At 38.1% G+C, this 20,476-nt stretch overlaps 2 protein-coding genes across 6 annotated transcripts in view; both read left to right on the top strand.

The window, feature by feature from the left end:
* The first annotated feature begins 199 nt into the window (after positions 1–199).
* rexo4 (REX4 homolog, 3'-5' exonuclease) lies at positions 200–5,003 on the top strand. Its single transcript, XM_028476184.1, has 8 exons — positions 200–660; positions 1,456–1,769; positions 2,517–2,663; positions 3,308–3,501; positions 3,588–3,676; positions 3,765–3,839; positions 4,388–4,462; positions 4,546–5,003. Exons 1-8 carry the CDS (start codon positions 406–408, stop codon positions 4,702–4,704), a joined length of 1,308 nt encoding a protein of 435 aa, XP_028331985.1. The 5' UTR covers positions 200–405; the 3' UTR covers positions 4,705–5,003.
* An 8,314-nt stretch (positions 5,004–13,317) lies between these two features.
* Positions 13,318–20,476, top strand: part of LOC114481349 (potassium voltage-gated channel subfamily C member 1-like) — a 51,313-nt gene continuing 44,154 nt past the window's right edge. For all 5 annotated transcript variants that reach the window (XM_028476100.1, XM_028476099.1, XM_028476096.1 and 2 more), the window contains exon 1: positions 13,318–13,880. The gene's annotated coding sequence lies outside the window, so the exon portion shown is untranslated. The remainder of the gene's footprint in view (positions 13,881–20,476) is intronic.

The raw sequence follows: 20,476 nt of genomic DNA, 5'->3' as shown, positions 1-20,476 counted from the left end.
TAAAACGAGAGCTGATTACGAAGGTTCCGTTTGTAAAATAAATCAGAAAATAAATGTCTTTTTTGGATGGTACTAGGCTTTATACTATCAAATTAAAAAAAATTGATCCAATACATTTTTTCATGATATTATGTAATAATTTATCGTTGTTATTGTTATTTTTAGATGGTGGTAGTGTTCTTTCGACGGACATATTTTACAGATGCACGTTTGGGAGCTATTACAGCATGGCATTGGACTGCTACATGGAAAACAACGTTTTTATCTTTACTTCGTTGACATTACGGGAGTAAATCCTTTAGAATAGACTATTATCACAGCCAATTATTATTATTTTTTTTCCTGTGGAAACATTTGTTAGTGACACTCTTCGTCGTACTTCAATTCATTGTACTTTTTTTTTTAATGTTAGTTACTTGTGTTCAGACAAACTCTTCAGTAATGTCTAAAGTGAAGGGAAATAAACGCTACTTTAAGGCTAAGTTTAGTAAGTCCTCCGCCACAGACACAAACAGCACAGCGACGACGAAGAAGAAAAAGCAGCACATGAAGAAGAAGTTCAAGAATAAACAAATGCTTCCAGAAAAGAGAAAAGCTCCACAAAGTGGTCCACCAACAGATCCACAGCAGCTGTCTGCCAACTGGAAAATATTACAAGAGGTCTGTAAGAAAGGGTTGATTATTGATCAAATTATTACTGAACGATGATCTTCTTATGCTCGGATTTTAAGAACCATCCTGACATTAATTATTGCATTTGTTTTTACTATAAAATATTTTCATATCAGACTCACTATACAACATGTATTTCTTGTGAACGTATTTCAAGTTTCTCACTATACAGAGGAACAAAAAAAAGACGTCATATCACGTTTATATAGAGGTGTGCATTGCCATGAATCTGACGATACAATATATCTCGATACTAAACAATACGATATACATCGTTCGATGTGGTCCACTGATACCTAGTGACTGGGCATTTATGTGCTATGCATATGTTAGCGTAAATAAATGTTTTTTTAATGAAAAAAAAAACCTGACTTAAAAAATGGTTTGAACATTTTTTGGATAGATACGATAATCGCACGGTGAAATATTGCAGAATAAATGTCTTCTTACACACTGTATCATATATCATATGAGTGCCATCAGTTTTGTCCAGCATCTCTGTGAATCTTTCCTATTCTAATACAAATTCTGCACAAAGTGTATATTTGTTTCTGGCGTGATGTTTGCATGCAACTGTCCTTGTTTTATCCTCAACCTAATAGATAATATTTTATGCAAAACTTAAAGGATTTGGTGAATAATCTTAAAATGAAACAGTTGCATCATGACGTCAAAGTTTCTGGTTTGACACTAAAGCGTTTGTGAACCAAATAACTATAGAACCAGTTTAAAGAAAGTAGCATTTTCTATATTTTGCACGATCTAACTGAGAGTTCTCCACAGATCCTGAAGGCCAGTCAGCCTCAGAAGAAGCAAACGGTCGACCCGAAGCATCAGAACGGTGTGGTGGAGAAAAAAGCGGATCAGACTATTCCTAAGGACAACGTTGGCCGCATTAAAAAAGACAGTGAGAAAAAAATACAGCAAACTGTTTCCCAGGAGACTCCGAAGAACTCGGAGACATCAGCTGCTCCAGAGGCGAGAACGTTTTCAGCTCCAAAGAGAAAGCAGGAGGGAGAGAAGTCACTTCAATTAATCGCAGCAAAGAAGAAGAAGAAGAAGACGCTGTCGGTTTCTGAGGAGACAAAACCTACAGAGTCAGTGTTCAGCGCTCTGAGTTCTGCATTTTTATAGCGTATATCAGTGTTTCTCAAATGGGGGTACGTGTACCCCTTGAGGTACGCAATGGCACTACAGGGGGTAAAAAATGAAAGCATTACACATATGGGTTTTATGTTTAATTAGTTAAAAATGATAATAAATGTCACCAGAAACTCACAAAACGACAACAAAAACTCACAAAATAAGAGAAAAATATACTGAACAATAAAAAGAACAGACAAACGACAACAAAATACACAAAATGACACCAAACACACACACACACGCACACACTAAGAGATAAAAATACTATTACCAGCAACACACACTAAACGAGAGAAAAATACACAAGATCACTACAAAATACACAAGATCACTACAAAATACACAAAAATAACAGCGAAACGCACAAAACGACATAAATAACCAAACGACACCAAAAACACACAAACTGATGATAGAAATGATCTTGATTAGAACATGAACTAGAAATACAATGGTTAAATGATAAAAACTATAGAAATAAATCACTAAATAAAGTTTCATTCCACTTATTTACAAAATGAGATTATTTAAAATGTGCGTTATCACTCATTTATTTTATAATTACGATCTAGAGTTGTTTTTTCACAGAATTCTGAGTAAAACGTTGTAGTTGGACAAAGAAGTTTGAGAACCACTGGTTATGTATGAATGAAATGTGACTGGTTCATTATTATATTTGTTCTTCTGGGCTTGTGCAGAGAGGACCTTTGGTTTGATGATGTGGATCCTGATGACGTGGAGGCCACGGTGGGAGCAGAAGCTGCAGAAATCATGAGGAAGAAGCAAGGCCTGCCCAAGCCTAAAGACGTGGAGGGATCTCTGGTCAAAGAACGTGCTTTCGAGGGGTAAATGGTGTTATACCTCACACTAAACATGCCTAATAAATTCTTTTAACATGTTGGATTATTTTTTTACGATTCCTCGATTACCGAACTATGGTTTGAGACCTAGATTGGGACGCCAACCTGTTGTCTTTCTTTCAATCAAGTCAAATAAATGAAATGGGTAATTTTTTCATTCAAACTAAGATGATTTTGAAAATATTTCTACAGCTCATTCAGATGATTATTTTCAAATTATCAAATGACACCAAGCACAATTTTCCTCCTTGTTTGATATCATTTTATGACTGTATTGTGTGTAATAAATTATTAGTTTATCAGATATTATTTCCTATTCTATACATCTTAATTTTCTCCCTGAATATTGTTAATAACATGTGGAACTTAGCAGAATTTCCAGTCCTCAGAGGTTTGTATTTATACAACCAAAAATAAAACAAAATATAGTTCCATGTGGTTGAATCACAATAAATATTTAACTGAATTTATTTGAAATTAATTTAAAATGAACTTTTGTAAAGAACAAACAAATGGTAAACTCCAGTAACTCCTCTTGAAAGGATAAAAATAAAGTTTCACGTTTGTTGTGCAAATGACTCGCTATAACAGCTGAAAGTAAACAGTGTTTTCCAAATGTTCATCGTCAGACTGACGCGGGTGGTGGCCATCGACTGTGAGATGGTGGGGGTTGGTTTTAAAGGCGAGGACAGCATCCTGGCCCGCGTCTCCCTCGTCAACCACTTTGGGAAATGCATCTACGACAAATACGTGAAACCGACAGAGAAAGTCACGGACTACCGGACCGCCGTCAGCGGCATCCGCCCAGACGACATCAGACACGGTGAGTGGTCGTATTTCTGTGTGGCAAAGCAAACCACGATAACGAGATGAGAAATGTGTTTTTATTCCCCGGTTGTGCGACTGCAGGAGAGAACGTGCAGACGGTTCAGAAGGAGGTGGCAGATATTCTACAGGGAAGAATAGTCGTTGGACACGCGATACACAACGACTTAAAGGTAGCTTAATGGTTGACGTGTGTGAAAAATAACCCATTATTTTAATTAATTAAAGAAGTGAGCTGACGATAACCGACTCGCCTTTCAGATTTTGCTTTTGGATCATCCAAAAAAGAAGATTCGGGACACGCAGAAATATAAACCTTTCAGGAAGATTGTACAGGTAAGATCTGTATGCAAACCTCAAGTTTTCAACTCATAATTAGGGCTGGGACTTTTATTTTGAACTTTTTTAATGCATATAAAAATGCATTTGTATGTATATTATTTATTTGTTTGTTTGTTTGTTTGGTTGTACCCCTCCTGTTGATATGTGGGGGATAAGGGGTGGGAGGGGTTACGTCATTTTTAGAACAGGATTGTTTTTTCTATAAATACCTCTATAATTAGCAACAAAAAATATGTTTTGAAAAAACCCTAAAAATGTAATGAACTGCTATGTAGAATTAAATTGAAGTTTGTGCAATCGTAATATTCTTAATTCATATTACACTTTATGTTAGCACTCAGTGATGGAAAGAAATAAACAATTTTGTTGTTTTTATTTATTCACTCATTTACCAAATTCCATTTAAATTGTAAAAATGTTGCTTTTTGTGTCAAGTATTATGAGATTAATTTAGATTAATTAATTACAAAGTCTGTAATTAATTTTTCATGGAGTCCCACCTCTGCTTATAATGTGTGTTTTTTTTCTTTTCTTCTTGGTAGAGTGGTCGGCCTTCGTTGAAAGCCCTTTGTAAAGAGATCCTCCATGTGAAAGTCCAGCAGGGGGAACATTCATCTGTACGTTAACCACTGATGGTAATAATGATGTGTTTGATGCACAGAAGCTGTAAGCAGGTTTGTTTCTTCTCTAAATGTGGCAGGTCCAGGACGCCCAGGCGACCATGAGGCTGTACACGCTGGTGAAAAAACAGTGGGAGGCCGAGATTAAAGCCAGTCATAAAAACAAGGACTCCAATGAGAAACGTGAGGGAAAGGCCAAGTTTCACAAAAATAAAAGCAGAACTCTGAAAGGATCATAAATAGAAATCCTATCTGTGGGTTTGTTTCGCTGTAAAACACTCAGTGATAAATGGAGCTTTAGAATAAAGACTTTTATATATCTGAAACTGTTTTATTTTGAACTTTTTTTTGAAATTATCTCCTGTAATATCCCCCAAATTATTGTCCAAGAGCAGAAACAAATGCATAATTAATTCAGTTTGTCTTTGAAAACTACAAAAATGTCCAACTTTTTTTTGTTTTGACCATGACTTTTGTTTGTCATGATTTCCAAATGTGTTAAACTCTGACGTCTGAATTAAAGAAATGTATGAAGCTCTTTGTTGTGCATTTATTTGTTGCTCTGGAAATTATTTTAAAGTAGTTCCTGATTCAAAGGCAAAACACGTGTTGGTTTTTATGTGAAGAGCGATGGTAACAGGTAGAAATGGCAACTCAATGTGCTTTACATGATCAAAAAGTGCAACAGAAAGCATTCAACAGTTCAAAAAAAAAAAAAAATCATCAGTAAAAATCAATTAAAATCATCAACAACATGACCATAAATCTCCCTCTCAATCATATGCAGTAGAGAAAAAAAGTGTCTTTACCTTTGATTTAAAAATGTTCACGTGATGCTGACTTCAGCTCTGCTGCAGTTTGTTTCACTTCTTTGCAGCATAACAACTAAAAGCAGCATCACCATGTTTACTGTGAGCTCTGGGCTCTACTATCTTACCTGTGTCTGTAGATCTGAGAGACCTGCTGGGTTCATACCTGACTAACATGTCACTGATGTATTCTGGACCAAACCCATTCACACATTTATACACCAGCAGCAGAACTTTAAAGTCTATTCTGAGGCTGACTGGGAGCCAGTGTAAAGACTTTAAAACTGTTCTTTAGGTGGTAGAAGATGTTTTTGTGATAGATTTGATCTGACGCTGAATGTAAGATCTGAGTCAATCAGAACACCAAGGTTTTTCACTTGGTCTTTAGCTTTTAAAGATCCAGACTCAACATACTTGTTGACAGTAGTCCTCTTTTCCTTGTTACCAAAGACAAAGGTGGTCAAAAATTGTCCAATAGTTGTCAAATAAAAACGAATCAGTTGGTATTTAAAGGCAAAGGGGAGCTTTAATGGGTAAAATGTGGCAAACAATAGTGAAAAAGGGCAAAAATGTGGAACAAAATGGAGGGAAAAAAGGAAACAAATGGTATTTATTGGGCAAAGGTTATCTTATTTGGATGAAATGTGTCCAAAAAAAGGACAAAAATTGGATAAAAGTATCAAAAATTGACAAAAAATAGGAAAAAAAGAGTTAATTATTGGAAATAGGTACATTAGAAAAAAAAGGGTTAAAGTTTCCATCTTTGAAGGTTTTCTGGAGGAATAATAATTAAAATGAAGACATAAAACGCTACATGTTGGTGTCTTCTAGGTGAAGTCTGGTCTGGACAGAAAATGCCAGGCCTGATTTTTTTTGTCCCAGTCCACCCTCGTGTTTTAGCAGAAAACCAGACTTACATTGATGTAAAGAAGTAGTGGAGAAAGGACAGACTTGAATATTTTTGGGAGAGTTTAAGCCCTTGTTTGTATGGTAAAGATTTTTAATAGAAAAACTGCTGATTTCTTCAGTTTTCTTCATCCAACTCTGTCTCGCTCTCCACTTTTAATTCCTTCTATCTGCTAAACCTCAACCAAGGCTTCAACAAAGCGTTTCCATGAAGCTGCATCATCGTCTTCCTCTGTCTCCTGACCACCGCTGCTGACTCAGCAACTCCTACCCTCAAGCAAGCACACATATATATCCTCTGTTTTAATTCATAATTCAAATACAGAGGTGAAAGTAACAGATTACAAGTACTCACGTTACTGTAATTGAGTTGCTTTTATAGGTACTTGTTCTTTTTTGAGTATATTTCTAAATCAGTAATTTTACTTGTACTTAAGTATGTTTCAAAAGAGGTAAAGTCATTTGTTACATTTCTACACCCAACCGTTACTGGGTAAATTATTATTATTATTTTTGTTTTAAAATGATCAACAAACATTGTGAAACTACAAAAAAGAAGAAAAAAAACCAGACACCAATCAAATGCATCATAGGCAACCAATCAGATTAAACGTAACGCAAGGTGTAAAAACAGCATTGAATGGAGGTTGTTTTATCAGTTTTAGAGTTCATAAATGTATACTTCATTTTTAATTGAATTCATGGGTGTTATCTTTAAAAGAATTGTATGTTTCGACAAACCTTTTATATATTTATATTTATATATTTACTGTATGCAAACTAGGCAGAGGTGTTAAATTCATTTCAGTTCAGAGGTCAAATACGAAGCAGTTTATCTTGGGCTGCAGATATTAGGTGGAAAAATCATTATTGTGCTCTAGTTTGCCCTTCCACGTATAAATAAATTATAAAACATGTACGGCACTGATGATATCAAAGCAATAAGTCCCTGCAAGATCTTCACTTTCAATACCTTTGATTTTATGACCCATTTTCATGTAATTTAAGGACATTTTGTGGAATAATTTTGCAAGATTTTAGAAAAATTGAGAGTTCTTTTCATAATTTGAGATTTAAAAATGACTGCCATCATGTGATATAAGCATGGGGGAAAACGTGAACCCTGCCAATATTGTGGCGTTGCATTGAACTTTGTGTAATAATTGTGGGATATCTGAATTAGTTGGTAATTTACACAATGATTTATGGCTTTTCTAACTTGTTTTGCTTTCTGAAGCGGGCCGAATTGGATGCTCTAAAGGGCCGGATTTGGCCCCCGAGCCTTGAGTTTGACACGTGATTCAAGGGAACTGTGACAAGACTTATTACCAAAAATAAACATGGGGTGTGTGAAGGTCAATAGTACTATTTAATTGAGCTGCTGACTAGGTCATATCAGTACTCTATGATGTCTTTTCTCACAAAGAGGAATTTTCCTGTTTGTTTATGTCGCTGTAATGAAGTGATAAATCAGGTGCCACCTGTGCACCAATAAAATGTCAGCGTGATTTGCTGTTTCAAATACTGTGTGTGGAGCTGAAATAAAGCCTCGTGCCCTTGGTCTCCATCCTCTGAGCTCTAAATTAGGTCCTAGTCGACAACAGAGAAGGCTTATGTTCTACATTTGATTTTAAATGATCAACGCATCACTTTACAAACACCTTGTAGTCGACTTTTTTAGTTGTGACTGCAAAATATTGACATTGTTTAACACCGTTTAGCCTGCGATAACTAGCTCGGAGAGAATGAGGGCCTGTAACAGTGATGAATTATGTAAGCTAATGCAGCCATTTAAGTGGAAGAGCTTAACAACACACTAGTATAACTGCTGCTGGTGCTCCACAGTCTGCATCATTGGTTTAATGGTGTTTCCTGTCTACGTTCAAATATTTCCAACAGTAATTTGCAGCGTGGATGGAAAAAACTGAGATTATAGGCTCTCAAGACCTGAAGAACAGACAACGTGACGCAGGATCCATCTTCCCAGGACATATTTTTTACAACTTTAATAGTAATTAATTGATTGATATTCTCTGGAAAAATATATACAATTTTGCTTTACAGTAATTTTTTTTTTTCACATTCCCTCTTACCAAAAATCTAAAATCAAGGCAAACACAAACTAACTGGTTTTGAACTAAGAACTCTGTGTGTCAACATCATCAACAGCTTCTCTTTCATTGTCCCAGAAAACATGACCTGTTTTTACTTTCTTTATTATTATTATTATTATTATTATTATTATTATTATTATTATTATTATTATTATTAAGTTCATGTAAAGCCACATTCTACTTCTAAAATCCTTCCTTCTAAAGTCAAAATCATGGTCCGGGGGACCAAATCCGGCCCTTTGGAGCATCCAATTCGGCCCGCAGGAGAAATAAAAAATAACAAAGAAAATGTGAATTATTGTGTAAATGAAACTCAACAATATTTGCAGGTGCTCACAGTTTTCCCGGTGCTTATATCGCATAATTGCAGTAATTATTTAATGTTAAAATGTTGAAAAAAAAAATCGAAATTCCTACAAAATCTTTCAATTTTCTTCAAATTATTACATAATATTTCCCTTAATTAAATAGAAAGTGGTCACAAAATCTAGGAAATTTAAAGTGAAGATTGTTATGGGACTGATATCTGTCACTTTCTGACATATTTCGTATTTGATGTATATGTAAATGTAAACTATGGCACAATAATGTTGAATTTACTCATTTTCCCACATAAAATTTGTGGCGCTTTTGAGACCAAACTGTTCCATATTTGGCCCCTGAACTAAAATGAGTCTGACACCCCTCTATTAAAGCATCCATAACAGGTAGTTGATATAAACTCAGCTTTACAACAGAAAAGAAAAAGGTTTGACATTCTTTCTGTGTGACGTCTGCATGTTTTCTCCACGCCTGCGTGCATTTTCTTCTTCTCCTGTTGTTTTTTCTCATTCTATTTGTCTAAAATACTTCAAATAAAGTGGTACACACATATTCTGCAGTTTAGGATAAACACTCAACTGAGACTGGTATTGTACACAATGACGAACAATGCACTGTGTCATTCCTGCTGCATTTTTAATGCTTTATTACTTTTTTTTTTATTTGATATTAAAGAATACTCGAGTGTAAAGAATAAACACTTGTTTATTAATCCTCACATTTGTGTCAATGGGAACCTGCGGACTCCCTCCGTGGTGACACGTTGTCCGTGACTGGGATGATTAAAGTTGCTGTTGACATATTGTGGTACAGTCTGCGTCTACAAATACACTGAAGCATCTCTGCAAACTGATTTGTGGCTTATCCTTATAGATTCCTTTCAGAAACTCGTTTTACTCGCTGGTACCGGATGCTGAACATAAAACATGTTCCTGGCCTATAGGGTCTGCGGTGATATTTTTCATTCTGCTGTGAGTCAGTGGACACTGTTGTCAATTAACCCCAGGCAACATCGATAAAGGTTTTTCTCACTGCGTTCTGAATCCTACATTAACATTGCAGTTCTGTTCTTCTCTAATTGTCAAATGAAAACTTTCTAGAACAGCCTCAAAGGGCTTTTGCAGTGTTTTTGAACAATATGAGGTAACTTGAGTGTCCACCGGCACACAACATGTGAAATAAACCCATCCAGTCCTTTGTTTGTGGTCTGTGTAAGCTTTATAACACAGAGAAAAGTGCTCCGTTTCATATTTTCTCAGTTTGTGACATCACAAGTTGAATCGGCTGTGTTGTCGTCCGCGGGGGAGGTGGAGGAAAACAAAGCGCTTTGAAAGAGCTGGTTTATACAGGGTCATAAACCTCCCCCATGTTTTATTTTGACCAAACACCAGCATAGATATGTCATTTAGACCACAAGGAACTGTTTTAAAAGGTGAAAAATGGGTATAAAATGTCCCCTTTAACTTCCACTCATCCTTCATTTTCACGGTTTCACTTTATTTAGAGGCTAAGATATAAAGAACTTATAGGTACTGTAGGAAATGGAAAAAAACAATAATATATAATTATGTTATAAATAAAACAAATAATCAAAAATGTCAATTAACCCTTGGGTAGGCACTGCCTACCTTGCCTACCCTGACTGCACGTCACTGCTGGTCACTGCTCCCATGCTGTGATGTGCTGCCTCGCAGTGAATTCCTCTGTGTTGACTATTATATATAAAATGCTCAATCTCAGCACAAACAAACATTCAGTATTTACGCACGGTGGTGAGGACACTGTCAGCTCATTTGCTTTTAACGACTTCCTGCTCATCTGCTGACCTCACAGAGGAAAAGCAGCCAGGGATTGATCGGCGTGTGTGTTTAGTGTGGCTTGTTGTTTAAGAAACTCAACAGATATTCTCACAGATATAACACATATCCTCTATTTCCAGAGGTGAAAATAGCAGATTACAAGTATTCACATTACTGTATCTGAGTTGCTTTTATGGGTACGTTACTTGTGCTTAAGGATGTTTTAAAAGAAGTAGTCATTTGTTACATTTCTACACCCAACCATTACTGAGTAAATTATTATTTATACAGATCCCTTTGTGGAAAATACACTTTGTTCCATTTGTGCAAGATTTGGTCTCTTCCTTTTTAAGTTTATACATGAGATGTTTACTGTATGTAAGGGACCGTGCCAAGATTTATTATCAAAAATAAACTTGGGGGGTGAAAGTAACTAGGATAACACTTTACTTGAAGTTTTATACATAAATGCTGACATTATTATGACATGATACCAGTCATTAGCATGAATAATGTGTCACGAAGGCTGTCATTATGTGTCATTCGTAACCCAACCCCTAATCCTAACCCCTAACCCTTAACCCTAACCCTACATAACCCCACTAGATTCCTCCACCTAACCCAAAAAAAGCCAACATAGCTCCAAAGGTGTCACAATTTAGCGAACGATACTTAACGACAGCCTTCATGACACCTCATTCATGCTAATGACATGAAGGACAGAGTGGAATCAGCCAAAGTGTTACCGTAACTAGTAACTTTTACTTTGAGTACTTTTTACTTGTACTTGAGTACAATTTCAATTAAGTAAGAGTACTTCTACTTGAGTATTATACATCAGTATACTCTTTACACTCAGTTACTGCACTAGAACTCCTAAAAAAGAGCTTCTTCTAAGAGGAAAATGTCATGTTTAGAACCTAAAACAGTACTTTGATCTGAATCAGCGTGTGAAAACCCGTTTTCAGGTTCATTTGAGAATTTTCCACCTTGTCCTAAAATAACCGTTTTCTTCTCTTGTTTGTTTTCTGTCTGCTCTTTGCTGTTCTGAGGACATTTTGTGGTCAGATTGAAACGTTATAGCCGGAGCAGCCCTATGAGCTTCGGTTCTCCTGTTGTAATTTTTATGAGGCGATGTCTTCACTCACTGAGCTTCTCGTCAATAAGTGCATCTGCAGCTGATCATCACCGAAGAGAACATCTCGCACCATTAAGCCCTTATATGTGTCACTACTATACACAGTGGAGCTTCTAATATTAGGTTTTTGTTTATTTATTGGACATTTACAGATATGTATTTACCTGAACAAGATATTCTAAAGCAGGCTAAAGTGTTTCCATCTGAAATGGAAGATCTCAAGTTTGGCGAAGAAGGTGATGTCATCATGTGATGCAGGCTGCGGCTGCAGGGCAAATCCTTAATAAATAGTTTATTAGCCTCAGTCATTCATTGATTAAAAAGGATCATCTACCTTATAAGAAAAGCTCCCTCTCTGACACAAGATACAGTATTAATAAGAAATAAAGAGCAAAATATTTGGTAACACTTTACCTGAAATTTTAGACATAAATGGTGACATTACGCTGTCATTATTATGACATGACAACTATCATTAGCATAAATAAGGTGTCATGAAGGTGAATAATTTGGTCCCCGGACGTGTCCTAGTGTTTGTAGTTTATTCTTTTTATTATAATCATTTTTCTTCCCAGTTTATGTACATCTCACAAGAATTTTCGACCGTTCCAACCCTTTGAGTATATTCTTAATACATGTATAATAATACATGTATTAAGAATACATGTATCGTAAAAAAAATGTCAAAAATACTCCAAAATATTATTTTTAACACGTTTTGTTTTCATTTTAAATGTATTTTTTATGAAATTGTTCCCTACTCCAGAGGTAGGCAACACAAGCGGGGCCACAAAAATGTGTTTGTTGGATCAGAGAGTCACATGATCAACATTCATGTCAGCATTTAGAATAATGACCAATCTGAGCATTAATACAGGAAAGAACAAAGAGTTCATATGGTCGTTTTGTGTGTTTTTCTCTCATTCTGTGTATGTTTGTTGTTGTCTTGCTCATTGTGAGGCATATTGTGCATTTCTGTAGTCCTTTTGTGTGTTTTTCCTGTAAAATATATGTTTTTTGGAGTCGCATTATATATTTGTTCCGTCATTTTGCATTTTTTGGAGTAATTTTTCTGTATCTTTGTTGTCGTTTTGCTTGTTTGTTAGTACTGTGGGTTTGCGGAGTAATTTTTTATGTTTTTTGGGTACTCATTTTTTGTTATTTTGTTTGTTTTTTGGAGTAATTATGTGTATTTTGTTGTCTTGTTCATTTTTGTCGTAGTTTTGTGTGTTTTCTCTTGTCTATTACTGTATTTTCCTGCAATGTTGTAATTATTTGTATTTTTAATGTATTCTTGCTTTTGTTTTGTGTATTTTTCTGTCATTTTGTACAGGTACTTTGGGGGCCGCATAAAATTAGACCGAGGGCCGCATGTGGCCCTCGGGCCACCAGTTGCCTATGACTGCCTTTACTCCATGCAATCCACCTGCCTCTGACTCTGGTGCCACATGACTGCTGATGTCAGCCAGGGCTGAGAACCTGTAGACAAAATGGTGTTTGTGCGTCCATCCAGCAGAGTGAGCATGTGTCCAATGGAATAAAAAAAGAAGAGAAAAGAAAAGGGAGACTGTTGCAAATAAGTAAAATTATTTTATTTTATTCTGCTTTATTAAACCTGATGTGCAAATGAAGTTGAGCATCCTATGAGAAATTAGCCTGTGATCACCAGGGTCCTCCCACCCCTCTGTCTTCCTCTCTAATCCGCCCACATGGATCGTCTGAGCGAGAATAAAAAAAAAAAAAAAAACAGTGCAGAAGGTGACGATCCTCCAAAGGAACAGAGGGAAAGGCAAAGAGAGAGGTGTCTACTCTACAGGCTGCAAATATACATTTGGAATCTGGACTGGGGGACTCACAGGAAAAGAAAGAGCTTGAATTGTAGCTTCACCCTGCGCCTGGAAACGTAGAGAGAGAGAGAGACATTGTAACAAAGGCAGCCAGTTCTTTTTTATTCCTCTGGCAATAACAGAAAAAGGTGGCTCTGACATCGAGGAATAAAGGGCCAGTTTTTATTGTGGACTTCTGCTTCATTTCATCCGAGAGGCTCCATCCTTTCCATCACCAGCATGATGACCATAAGCTCCTCTAAGTAACATTTACCGCCATCCAAACAACGGGCTCTTCAGCGCGCAATCCTATTCCGACTTGTTCTAATCGGTGGAAGATTATTAAAAAAAAAAAAAAAAAATTCATCCCGAATGCCTGCGAGAAAGCGGATCCTCAGTGAAACCATAGAACGATCAGACAGAGAAAACTATACATTCTGATTGATCTTTGCAAAGCTTGATGTGCGTGTTTCAGCGCGCACCCGAAACGAACCAAAAGCAAGTGAGTATATGAACCGTGTCTGTGAATCTATCTGTTTGTGTGGATTTATTTCTGCGTGAAATGGGTTGAGAACATAAAAAAAAAGAAAGAAACAGGGCAGCGTCTATAACCCACATTCAACAAGTATCGTTTTGTCCTCGATTACAGCGTCAAAGCATGAATCCTCTTCCTCTTTATTGGGTTAAAACATATAATAATGATTTGGACAAACCTGAATGTGTGGAAAATGGTCAAATTTGACATTTTAAACCTCTTGGCTGATTTTTGTGAAATTCGTCTCTTCACTGTGATGATGCCTAAAAAAGTCTTTACATTCCCCATTTGCTCCAATGATGGGTGTTTCCCCATCTTCACCACATCAGAGCAGTTTCTGAGAGAAATGTGCGTGCGTTCTGTTCAAACCTCCCGTGCCTTGCACGAGTAACTGTTTTGCATTTACTTGCATCTGCCCATAATGTTGTATAGTAGCACTGGGTGAGAGTCAAGGCCCTGAAATGGAGGTCTGATAGAGGAACCATGTATAGGAGGAGGGTGCAAAGCGAACTGTCAGGTGTAGTGTTGGGGTATGGGGTAGTGGAGCGTGCAGAGGGACACTGAGATCTCATCCAGGAGTCATACATCTATAGATGATGATCTTATTCCCCATGCAGCATCATCATCATCACCACCTTTCCATTACTCCCATCATCTGCATTCCTCTGCAGCACACACACACACACACACACATATAAAGTGTGTGCTTTCATAACGCTGCTGTGGATTCACTTTCCAGCCCATGTTTCTTTTGCTTCGGCATCATCTCCAAATGGGAACTCTACCTCCTCTTCCTCCATTTGCAGTTGCACTCTCACACTCTCTCTCTCTCCCTCTCCTTGCTTTTGCCACCTCGATCCTGCATTATAAATCTACAGCTGCTACTATTTTTAGACTCAGGGTAACCCAGAAAACACCCCTTCGATTTTAACCAAAAAAGAAGAAGAAGAAGAAAGTGCCTCCCCAACAGAGACAGTGTCTCGCTGCTGTTTAAGCAAAGGGAGGATTACATCTATTTTGAGGCTGTGATTGAATTATGCATCTGTCGTGTCCATATAGGCTTGCGTTGCACTTACCACTGATCCTTGATTTCCCCTTAACTTATTCTATCTTGTACAAGCCATTCCCTTTATTTTCTACTTCCCAATTCCCTTTTCTACCTCTCCAATCCTCAACCTTCACGCTGACCTCCAGCTCGCCATTGTTGTGATTTTTTTCATCTCCTTCCCCTCCAACCTATAACATTTCTCTCTCCCGACACTTACTGGTCCACAGGTCATATTTTAAGCCCACTACTATTGTCGGTCTGTCTGGCCCCACATAGCACATCACTGCCCTGCTGGATCATAGTGGCTCTAACCAGACAGGAAGGCCAGTGTCATTAATTAGAAGAAGGCCTGGTTTAAACACCTTAAAGAGTCAGGAGGGAGGTGTGAGGGTTAAAGCAACTTGCACTGAAAGGGAATCCTCCTTGAAGCAGATTTTTAAAGCTAAATATTGAAAAGGTCCAAAAATAGAGTCCCTTCCCGACACAACACGACACACTATCCCATGGCTTGTTTTTTTCCCTTCCTTCTTCCTGCAGTATTTTGGGCTGTTTTTGATGGATTACTATTGATATTCTGTCCTCTGCCAAACCAGCAATGCCTTCTTTAAATTACAACTACATTTTTTTTTTTTTTATCACTCCTTACAATAGCCAAGCAAAGGTATCATTTGTTTTTGTTTATTCATTTCATTGAAGACGTTAAAACACGTTTATTTCTCCACCACATTGAAAAAAGAAGAAAATGTGAATGAAAGGGAGCAGAAAAAAAGTAAAACTTATAATTTCTGCCCACTCCATAAAACAATAATTACATTAAACAATTACACTTCTGTCTCTTATTTCTTCAACATATTACATTTCACAATCTTTTGGAACATATTGAGTGTTCTTGATAATTTATTGTCATCATTTAGATTGTTCCATAGTCTGATCCCCTGAACTAAAATGCTTTTTTCTCAGTTTGGGTTTTTCGAATATCTCTATTCCTCACAAGTTATATTACTTTGTCTCTTAAAGATGTTTTTTTTGGTGCAGATTTGTGGGTACGATTTTTAAATGAGCTTTGTGCATAGTTTCAATCCAAAATGTTGATACACAGTTTGATGATTTAAGCCAGGGGTGCCCAAAGTATTTTCAGTAGATTGTGCCGAGGGCCAAAACTAAACATTCACATTGCAATGCATGAAATTAAATTAAATTTAAACATTTACAGTATAGTTTGAAATTGAAGAACACTTTTCCTTAATGTATTTCATGGCATAAAACTATGAAATATCTAAAATGTCTTAGTACAATATAAATTCAACACAATGGGACACAACATACCCCGCCTATACGATCAAAACACTGCCTCAAACAATCCTCAAGAAAAATTACGTAATTGGACATCAGCTTTAGACTATTTTCCTCTTATTAATCACTACACTGTATTACATACATCTTTATATTTTAAAAAAATCAAATATGGGCAGGGGGCCAACACTAATCGCTTGCACCTAAATCATCTCCAGCTGGCTAAACCAAGATTATGAAAAAACATTGTTGAGTAGATTATTTTCCCTATAGAAGAAAGCAGCAGCTGTAGCTTCTGGAAGGAATGAATTACCCAAATGTCCCAGCCTCAGGGGTGTGTGAGTGGATTGATAAACCGCTGAAGATCTCCACATTTGGAGCTTCCTGTAGTAGATTTGGCATTACTTCCTTATTTGAATGGCTGCTTAATTGATGCCATGGGAATTGGCCACTATTGAGTTTTATTGTTTTTTAACTTTCTGATGAGAGCACCTTTGTTGTTTCCCCCTCGTCTAGTACAGTCTCTCTGTGGCACTGATTTCTAGATTAAACCTCATTGTGCTTTTTCTTCTCCATTGCTTTTTCCATTTATCCAATTATTATCGTTCCTTATTTGCTCGATGGAGCTCATACCCCCTCTGTCACTGACGTCCCCCCCCTCCTCCTCCTGGCAGAAACTGCCTGGAGGGGCAATGATATTCTAAAGAGGAAGAGGACACACACAGGGTGGTGGTGACGCCGCACTAAAAGGGGAGGTGCAGTGTTTTCTGTGTAGCTGCAGTGTTTCCTTTCCTCCTGCTGGGGTCTCCTCAACACTAGGGACTGTGAGTTTGAGGGAGAGAGATAAGGCAGAGGGAGGAGGAGATGATGGGGAGGGAGCTGGTGTGTGGGGTGGTGGGGGGGAACAGCTTGAAGCCTTGTGGATACATCCTTTGATTAGGTAGTGAGTGGGTAAAAAAAAAAAATGGCTGCGCATCAGAAACATATTCATAATGTGTGCTCACTCAGTCGCACACACACACACACTGATGGTGTTACACACTTTCCTGCTCCTGCTGCACCAAGCCCCCCCCCCTCCCTCTGGGTGCTACTTTACCATTCAGCTCAGCTATGCCTGCTTTTACATCTGTACACTTGCCTTCCTTCCTCTCTGAAACACACGCTTCTTCTTCTCACTATACTGCAGGGCATTTTGCATCCACCGACTACACCCTCACAACCAAGTTCCCCCCTGAACCACTGCAGCTTCTTTCCTCCTCTTCCCCCTCCCCATCTTGTTCCTCTACTTGTACCCTCCCCACCCCTTCTTCCTTCTCATCTCTCCCCCTCTCTGGTTGGTAAAGCTTTTTTTTTTTTTTTTTTTTTTTTTTTTTTTTTTTTTGCTTTTCCTGCCAACTGCTGCTTCTGTTCAGCATAGTCAGCACTTCTCCAAAATCCCCCCCGTCTTCCTCTCGGTCCCTCTAACCTCTCCCTCTCCTCCCCCTGGTTACTGCTGCTGGTACCTCACAGTCAATGCATCCAATAAGCTTGCACTCCCTCCCCCTCTTGCTGCAGTATTCCTGCTAATATATATTAGTGTCAGTGCAGTCTTTGTGCACACCGCTGTGTGCATGTTTCTTTTCTCCCTCAAAAGCACCCCCTTTCTTACTATTTGAGGACTCACCGTCCTCAGGGGCTTTCAACGATAGAGCCAAAATGTGTCCTTCTGCTCCTCCCATTCGTCCCTCCCTCTGTCTCTCACTGTCCTCCCCCTTTGTGTGTGCAGTGCTGATCCAAATAGCAAGGTGGCACAGGACATGGTGGCCAAAGGGGAAATGCTGCAGGAGAGGGAAAACTGTAAAAAGGAGGGGGAGAGTATTCCATCCTCCTGCACCCTCACCAACCTCTGTCTCTCTCTACTTTCTAACGCATTCTTTTTTACCATCGCTTTGCTATCTCCCCATTCCTCCTCCTTTTTTGCCTTTAGACACTCAGTCTCAGCCTCTGTGCACCCCTTTCTCCCTATTCCCCCCCTGGTCTTCCTCACTGGTTGAGACTCACTCCTAAAATGAATTGCTTCCTTGCTTCAATAATGAGCCTAAAATGCCTGTAGTGTTAAAGACGCCAAAAAAGAATGAATCTTATATGTTAAAGGTGGTAAAAATCAATCATTTTCTTTTGTAAATATAGCAAATTCCCAATTTAAAAAAAAATGAAATATATGAAAATTGAGATTCCAGGCTCAAAACAAAAGTATAGAAGCCATGTTACAAGTTTTAGTCCCTCTGTGTATAAAATAATTAACATTTCATCAACAAAGCTTCAAGTTGAGGACTTTGATTAACCTTTGGGTGCTTGATTTCCCAAAGGAACAAAGTTTCTCACTAAGATTATGAAAGTAGCTCAAAAGTTCAGAGAGAATTTGTCCAGAGAGAAGGAGATTGCCTCTGTCCATGGTGCTGAAACGTAATCTGTCCCATAACGCAAATCCCTGCTGGAAACCTCCACAAACACAAGCTAAGTGTATAGATTAGGATATTTTCCACACTCTCTGTCCCACATACTCCAGATTATCTCCTTCTTGAGTATTGTTTAGTAAAAACTCTAAATCTTTATGTTTGGAAACAACTTTGTAAGAAGAATGCAGCATTTTTCAAACTCGCTGTTCTTTTTTTTTCTATGTTGAGTAAGCAGATGTGAGGATTCTGCAGAATATGATGTAAAAGTGTGTGAATTAAGTTAGGAAGATATTTTCCAACCTGTCTACATATTATATCTATAGCACATGCCGAAGTCTTGCATATGCTTACCTGGGTCCTTTTTCTCAGTCTCGCCAAAAACTCCAAAAAGTGACGATTTTTCTTTCTTTTCTTTTTTTTTTTTTTTTTAGAAAAACACCCAAAATAAAAGCTAAAATTAAAAAAGCGCATTACAAGTGTTTCTGAAAAAAATAAAAAAATGAAAGAAAAAACTTTTCCATTCGCAAAAGTTACTCCTTCAGATGAAAAAAAAAAGTGCAGTACGTGGGAAGGCTCAAAACAACAGATGCAACTTGAAAAGAATCAGATTGAAAGACTGCAGTGTCCTGCGTTAGAGAGAAAGTCAAAGTGTGAGGAAAATGAGGAAGAGTTGAGCCAAAGTGTAGCGTACTTTGGGATGGGGGATGGAAGCATAGGAGGGATGCAAAAAGGAGAAAACGAGTGACACCGTATGCAGGGAAAGCAGGAGGAAAAGGTGAAGGATGAGATGAGGAGAAAGAGAAAGAAAATGGAGAGGAACAAGAATGTGTTGTGAAAGAAAAAAAAAAAAGAAAGAGGAAGAGATGAATCCTTGACCCCCCTCGTTCTATGAAAAGTGATTCCTTTATGCGGAATGTGAGAAAGTGTCGGAGAGAGTAGCAGGAGGCAGAGGGGGGAGGGCAGGGGAAAGGAGGAGGAGGAGGAGGAGGAGAAAGAGGAGAGTGGTGCATTTCTTTGAATAGAGAAGAAGGTTAGCACAGATACGATACATGCATGGGCCGTGTTTTAAACTGTTAATACGTGTGAATGCTGAGACGTTCATGGGAGATGGTGATGCAGCTCATGGTGAAAAGCCTGACCTTAGTGGGATAGTGAGAGAGGAAGCACATAACTGGCTTTTTACTGCAGCAGAATTCATTCACTTTTATAGAGCAGCGCACTCTCCTTTTCGATAACACACACACGCACACACACTCTCGCTCTCTTTTGTTCCATTACTAGAGATATTACACCAGCTGTTTACTGTAACTGCCCCAGTGAGGGTGCTGCATTCACTTTCCACCTCCTTTACTTCCTCTACATCTCCTCATGTCCTCATTTTCAGACAAACAAGATATATTGCTTCTTTCTCTCCTTCTTCTCTACCTCCACACGCACACGCACACGCACACACACACACACACACACACACAGGAGGAAGTGGCAGAGGGAACGCTAACGCTGACATAATTGTGCATCACATGAATCTCTGTGCGGTCGGAGGGGGCTGCAGCAGTGTGTAGCTCACGCACATAGGCTGATTGAGGAGATCTAACATTAGTACAGACACTAGACTCTAGGGAGGTAATTAACACACACACACACACACACACTGCACTAATAACATGAGATATCCCAACAGTGTCACAAGAGCATCCAAAGAAAGGCTAACGACTTTTAGGAAACACAGTCCTCAATAAAAGGGTTGCTGGTTTGAATGTGATGTGTAGCACCTAACCTATAGG

This window comes from Gouania willdenowi, chromosome 19 (assembly GCF_900634775.1).
Source record: "Gouania willdenowi chromosome 19, fGouWil2.1, whole genome shotgun sequence".
NCBI lineage: Eukaryota > Metazoa > Chordata > Actinopteri > Blenniiformes > Gobiesocidae > Gouania > Gouania willdenowi.
Note: the sequence above shows the minus strand (reverse complement) of the source record. Positions and strands in the feature narration are given on the sequence as shown.